Source organism: Seriola aureovittata, chromosome 11 (genome assembly GCF_021018895.1).
Source record: "Seriola aureovittata isolate HTS-2021-v1 ecotype China chromosome 11, ASM2101889v1, whole genome shotgun sequence".
Classification (NCBI taxonomy): Eukaryota; Metazoa; Chordata; class Actinopteri; order Carangiformes; family Carangidae; genus Seriola; species Seriola aureovittata.
Window position 1 is genome coordinate 14,211,781 of NC_079374.1, and position 7,000 is coordinate 14,218,780.

Consider the following 7,000-nt stretch of genomic DNA (forward strand, 5'->3'; position numbering starts at 1 on the left):
TATTGTCCGTCATTCTTTATTTGTTTATAAACCAGTTATGGGCACAATCTACTTACAACTTAATTATTGTGTGTTTTGTGTCATATAACTGTTTATACACTGCTTGTATGCAAAATAAGGTACTTAAAAGTATTACCTTGAATGGATTGACATAAAGAATAAAATAATTAGGAATAATCATTTATTCTGTAACAATGCTTTTGCTAATAGAGAGAGATTAAATAATTTGGGGTCACATATGGACAGGCATTAGTTAAAAGAAAAAGAAAAGTTCTTAAACCTTTCAGTCATTTTTGGAAAATAAATTAATACCACAACATATAATATCCTTTTCTATGAACAGTTAAGTATTTTGGCCTCCTGCAGTGTGCGAGAACAGTGACGCCGTCTTGGACAATGAAGCCAAATCAGAGCCTCACAATGCCTCTGGGAGCAGCCAGTCTGGGTGCATTCAATATATCCATCTATAGGCATCATTTTTATAATAGGATCATGAAATTTGGATAAAGACTTTACAGTTCAAATGGTCAAATCTATCTTCTTATACTGTACAATTTTTTTCCCTTTATACCTCCTCTTTTGTGATGAATGTATGTTAATATTCATGCAGATTGTTCGTTCTTCAGATTTGGTAAAACTGGATACAACTCTCACAATCTCACTTGCACATCTCTTACCAAGTGCACAAAGCAGCAGCAATTTTTGACTGTTGTATCTACTGTATATAATTGAAGTGCTTGAGTTATAGATGAAAACTGTGTTTGTTTTTCATTTGATGAGCATTTAAAAAACAGTCCTGATTGGCTGCTATTTGCAAATATTACTGATGTAAATAAACCTTTAACAACACCAGCACCAACATAATACCTTGTTATTGTAATTGTTGTCTAGTGTTAGTCCTTGTTTTTATTTATCTATGAGTTAATTCAACAGGGACAATACAGATAAACATTGTCACACATGAGAAGTAATACAGCAGAAGGTGTCTAACTGAGGCTAATTTGCAGCACTTAGCTTTAGTTAATCTTTTTAAATCCAGGTTGAAGAACCTTTGGGAATGATACCAGGTTCAAATCCTGTAGTTTGAATTTTGGTGAAGAGCCAACTCTTTTGTTTACAAGTGAAAGGTGAATTGTATCTTAAAAGTCACTTGGTTGCAGCTGTGAGACACCAGGATAATTAAGTAAACTAAACTGATTTTAAAAAAGACATGATTTTCTGGCTGTCATTGTGGCAAACCTAACCACCATACAACAAAGGAACCAAAAAATCTCTGGTTGCATTGTTTAATAAATGGACTTGTACGTGTTGATTTTGTTCATTAGTCTGTCCAGGACAACACGTACCATGTAAAAGAATGGAAAAAGTCTTTCAAGCATGGACTTATACTGTGATGAGTTTTTGGGGGGATATTGGTATTTGTCTTACAAAAGGGGGAGCTGTTGAGGCAGAAACTGACAGTTCAAAATTCCAATGAATGGCAGCGGTTGTTGTCTTTATACTGACATTTTCAGTGATCCCACATAAGACAGACAGGACAACAGTGTGACTGCTGGCTGCAGGCAGCGGCTACTGTCTGCTCTACTCTTGTTCACATCTGTTAAATGCTGAAGAGCTCATCGCCTCATTGGGCTGATTAGTGTCATGGAAGGAAGAGTCTCAAAGGTCAGAAATTCAAAGTATTTTTCCCCCAGAAAGTCAACACTTTCAATCCCCAGTCACCACTGGAAAATCTAGGTAGAGAAGGTCAACATGAAATATTCTACAATTGTTCAGCAAGTTGTAGCACACACAAACACACATTTGTAGCCCGCCGCAGTGCCCTTGAGCAAGGCAATTCACAGTAACCTCCTGTGGTAGAGCAGTGTCAAAAGTGTGCAATCCGCCCTGTATGGTTATGTATTTCCACTTTGTGAGTGAGAAAAAAACAGACTCCTTAACCAGTTTGATCAAAAAGGCTTCATGTGGACTGTCGTCAACTGTCCATTAAGACCCTGAGTGACTCAGACAGAAAAAATAAGACTTTAAAGCTGCCGCACATCCTGTGTACAACATGAATCTGGTGATCTTCCAGCTAAAAGGCAAAATGTTTCTTTGATAATGGGTCTCATCTCAGCCTACGGTGTCACTACAAAGTCCTCAGAGCTAAATGTATAATGCAGAAACTGTAGCACAAAACAAATAGACCACATCTATTAGAGTCCATTAACAAATTAGAACATCCCTACAGTTTATTCTAATGGCAGAAAAAAAATAACATCATTTGTGAAGTAAATGTGAATATGTGGGATATTCTCCAAACAACTTAATGTACTATTTCATTTTATTCATTGTTTTTTTACTTTTTTTTTTTTGCATCTTTTCCCATGAAAACGAGAAACATTTTAATATAAACTCGTATCTCATAACATATTGAAGGGAGGTCCTCCATAGTGAAAAGGCACAGTGTTGAGTTTACTAAAGTTATGTTTTAGAATATGAGCACCTATGAAGCACTCAGGTTATTTCGAGGAGACAGGGTTGGATGGAGAAGAATCTCTTATATGTTTTTACTCAGCTGGTGGCCAAATTTCAGCGCTCGCACAGATACATTTTACAGTTTAACACTACTGTGAAATTTTCAACGGCATAAATACATTTTTAAATATTTCTCCGAGGATTTTCAAATACAGTGCAGAGCAACTCAACATAAGTCACCTCATCGCCTCTTAAATGTTACTTGGCATTTGTTAAATGTTATATGAAACACAACAGGTGGCAGGTTAGATTGTGTAACAAATTGCAATTTTAAAAATGTAGACATCTTTTTCATTTTCAGAATAATAAACAATATTCTATTTTGAGCAAATGACTCCTTTGTGACCTTCATCAACAGCTGGAAACTAAATATTAGCACATTTTAATTGTAAGGGACAACATCAGGTACTCACTTCACTTGATTTTAAATTTTACTCCACAAAATAGTTTGAAATGTATGACTAAATTTTACTGTTGTAAAACTTTGACAACAGTTTACAAAGCACACACATATTATTCCAGGTAACATCGGATTCAGTTTCTCTACAAATATAAAACCTGACCGTCTCATCACTCATATAACTGAGGGAGATTAAATGAATTATTCTGAGATGAGGAAAATGTTATAATCTTTATTCTCACACAGTATTTGGGTCATATCAACAATAGCAGATCTTTTCAAGAGCATGCTTAAAAACACCCCATATGGAGCAAAAAACGGACACTTTCATTCAACAAAAGCTATTAAATATAATTTACAGGGGAGTGAAATCTTCCACCGAAGACAATGATCAAAACACAAGTTGAAAACTTGTCTTCCTTGATATGATATAGACAGTGAATTCAAACTCATGAGCTATAACTTCTCCATGGTCCCAAATTAACTTATGAAACTTTATATATACATAAAAAAATGTGCTACACAGACCAGCAATGTTAGAAACTATTGTCATGATGTAAGAATTCCACCAACAAAATAAACAAAATACCCAATGTAGAAATGCAGCTCACTGTGTACTTTAACTAATGCAGGACTGACTGTATTGCACTATAGTGATTTCTACTGTTTAAAATGACTATAAAGTGTGTTACAACATATTCCTCGTGTCCTCCCTTTTGACATGGTCAAGTGTCTTGTCGTGGCACTTGCTTTTTTTGTTCTGGTGAGTTTTGACATGTTTTGCCAAGTGGTCACTCCTCATGAACCTCTTGCAGCAGTCCGGGCAAACAAAGCGCTTCTCCCCCGTGTGAGTCCTCAGGTGTCTCTGCAGCTCATCCGACCTGGTGAAACTCTTGCCACAGAACAGCCAGTTGCACACAAACGGCCGCTCTCCAGAGTGCCACCTCAGGTGCGCTTTGAGGTGAGAAGTTTTCCCATAAACTTTCCCGCACCCCGGTATGTGACAAATGTGCTGCTTCTTCTTCCCAGGCTCGTCGCTGGACGTGGAGGACTGGCAGTTCGGACACCTGCACCTCCTGCACCGCCGCGCAGTTGCGAGAGGGGACTTTGTGTGCAGTAGAGCGGCGATTTGAGTCTGGTACTGCGCAAAGTCCGTATGTCCCAGAACCAAGCCTCTCTGCAGCTGGAAGCGATGGGGACCGAGGGAGGAAGAGTGGCTTACATGGTTCCCCTGCTGGAGGCTCCACCACGGAATATCCTCTCCAGGGTTTGGGGACAACTGTCTCTGCTGCTGGTGCACAAGGCCGGAGGGTCCCGTGACAAAACTTGGCATAGCGGGCGGAATAGGAGTTGGGGCTGCGTAACTGACAGCGGGGACGTAGGTGGGAGGGCAGGTGGACTGCAGGGACTGCATGGAGCAAGGTAACATCTTCACCGGGGAGAAGTCATATGGGTACGAGGGGTCCGCCGGAGGGGTGAGGGGTAGTTCGTGGTGCGAGCTGAAGGAGCTCTGGATGTGCGCAGACAGCTGGGGCTTGGAGGATAGTCCGAAAGTAGAGTTGCTAGCCAGACTGCTCTGAGGGTTTCCCTCGTTAGTCCACGGGTGAAATAAACGCGAAGGGGAGCCAAGAGTTGGGTCGTAGGGGACCTGGAGAAAATCTGTGGGGTTTGATCCGTGGTGATGCCCGATCCGGTTACAAGTGGCAGCCAGGAGAGCCAGCGGAGAGTGCTTACAGTTCTCTGGAGAAGAGTTTGGAGTGCGATCCTGGATAATCGACACACACATTTTCTATATTACAATCACACATTTTATGTGGTAAAAACACACATCATGTGCTGCTTTTTATTCTGCAGCCAAATGCTGAAATGGTTTGTAAAACAGTTTGAATTTCATCTGCACTAAATCGATCCTGTAACCCGAATGATGTGACATAAAAGTTGACGTTATGTCGCAGCACGAATCATTAACACGTACTCTATTAGCGTTAGTAATTAAATTGTATGACATTGGGCAATCAAAGTAGCTCGACTTATAACAGGCACAGGCAACACGAGACTCGCAATCCAAACGTAAATCGACGTGGATGAGCACTGTAAGTTTACAAGTTATTAAAGTCGTCAAAGTAAACAGAAAGTTGCGCACAAACCTGAAGAAAAGCCTGGAGTGTTTCATTCCGCAGTACTGCCACTGCTGCCATGGTAAACGTCCTCCTCCCTCTCGATGAAAACAAATAAAAATAAAAGCACAAATTAGGTAAATGTGTGCATTCGCAGTAAAATATCTTGTCGAGCAGGTCTTCACTCTTCAGTGCTTCCTCTCTCCGAGATATCCTTGGTCTATCTGAAGAGTGAGGGATCACTTCTTAGAATTTGATAAGGACTTTGGTGGGCCGCCAGCCAGTCAGAAATAAGATTTATTACTTTGAAGTTTGCCGCTGCCCAATCATCAAAGAATAGCGGCTCTTTGAGAGGGGAAAGCAAATCCTTTGAATCCACAAAGCTCCTATGGTGTGTTTGTTGGTCTGGATAAAGGAGCTGATTATTAGGGGGGATGGGAAGGGAGGAGATAAAGGCGGGACAATTAATGAAGTAATCACTATGTGGGAAATGTATATACACAAATAATTGGATTTTCTTGATCAAAGACCCCCATGCCGCCTGGAGACCCCGGTATTGGATGCTGTAGTCATCTGATCCTCTTTTTGTAATTAAGGATTTGTAGCAGAACCCTATGTGACAATGTGACATTGTTATCTCTGGAGATCTCCAAGAGCGTTGCCTCACTGCTTGATGGAGGAAAGAGACCAAATCAAGTGACTCAACACAAAGTTCTCATCTCTGAAGAATCTGCCTCTCTTTTACATTTCTAATTTGAATTAAAATTTCTTTGTTGTGCCTTTGAACTACAACAAGGCATTAAACACTTAATTATGCCCTCTCTGAATTATTTAAATACTTCTTTCTCCTTCACTCATTTCAATCAGTTGTTTTATCAGAACTTATTCCTAATTTAGATTTTTTCCTTCTTTGTTGAGCATTAAAATTTACACCCATTTCAAGCTAAGAGCCTGAAGAAAAAGAATAAATCCAGCAGCTAATTCAAATCAATGTTACCTTACATGTCACATACGGGAAACCCGTTTTAAATCAGTTGACAATGGCAGCACTTGAAGTAGTGATGTCTCAATTATGTTTCCTTATAAACTTATCATATGTCTGGGGAGGAAATTCACATTCAGAAAAAGCACAGGATCTCATGCACTGCAGAATCCAAATCAAACAGAGGTATTTGTAACGTAAGGGAACTTTAAAACAAAGGCTAAACTGACATATCATATTTTGTCCTTTTTTTGTTTCAGAACAGTTAATGAAGGCAAAAATATGCAGTTTTCATAAGATAATATCCAAACTTTTGTGGCAGAGCAGTCGAAATGGAAGTTGTAGTTTTCTATATCAACTCTCTGATCTTTATCTGGCTTCCCTGCAGAAACAATCACTGTCCTCTCAACTAGTTTGGAGCGGCAGATTTTGAATTAGATCTGTTCCTTTGAAGGGATTAATGTTCCCAGTCCTCTCCCACGGCTTTATACACAGTCATGAGGGAAAGGGGGAGTCCTGCTGGGCTGCACTGGAGCCATGTTAAACTACAAAACTGGCTACAGGAGTGGTGTAGTCACACCGTTGACTGATAAAAAAAAACCAGTGGAGATTAAACCTTGTTTACATCAAGTTATGGCAGCTGTTGGTGATGAAGCTTAAAGAATTCAGCTCACAAAAATGTGCAAAAAATAGGAAGGTCACTGCTTTGAATTCTGAGCCAACTAAATATGTTGTTTACACAAAGACAGTGTGTGTACTTTTCCTCAAAATCATCTTAGAGATGTCACATTATACACAAGCGCAATCTCTGAATGTGTGGAAGTTTTTTCATGATCAATAAATATTGGTGCCACTTTTTAATAAGGCACCCTTTAAAAACAGTTTATACGTTATAACTAATTGCTTTAGAAATGGTTAATAAATCATCATTTAAACATCAATTAGAAGGCAGTAATAAAAACAAGTTTGGGCTTACCAAGTCAT

The 7,000-nt window shown here is 39.4% G+C and overlaps 1 protein-coding gene across 1 annotated transcript; it reads right to left on the reverse strand.

The window, feature by feature from the left end:
• Nucleotides 1-3,129: 3,129 nt before the first annotated feature.
• On the reverse strand, nucleotides 3,130-5,625 carry sp5a (Sp5 transcription factor a). The gene is made up of 2 exons (XM_056388618.1): nucleotides 5,065-5,625; nucleotides 3,130-4,682 (listed from the first exon to the last, which is right to left on the reverse strand). Exons 1-2 carry the CDS (start codon nucleotides 5,113-5,115, stop codon nucleotides 3,606-3,608), a joined length of 1,128 nt encoding a protein of 375 aa, XP_056244593.1. The 5' UTR covers nucleotides 5,116-5,625; the 3' UTR covers nucleotides 3,130-3,605.
• Between the last annotated feature and the right edge of the window lie 1,375 nt (nucleotides 5,626-7,000).

What these genes read in the sequence shown, in the direction of transcription:
- sp5a (XM_056388618.1), bottom strand. Translation starts at nt 5,115, where the DNA reads ATGGCAGCAGTGGCAGTACTGCGGAATGAAACACTCCAGGCTTTTCTT. An exon ending in CACTCCAGGCTTTTCTTCAG is followed by an intron (nt 4,683 to 5,064) that starts GTTTGTGCGCAA and finishes TCGATTATCCAG; the next exon opens with GATCGCACTCCAAACTCTTC.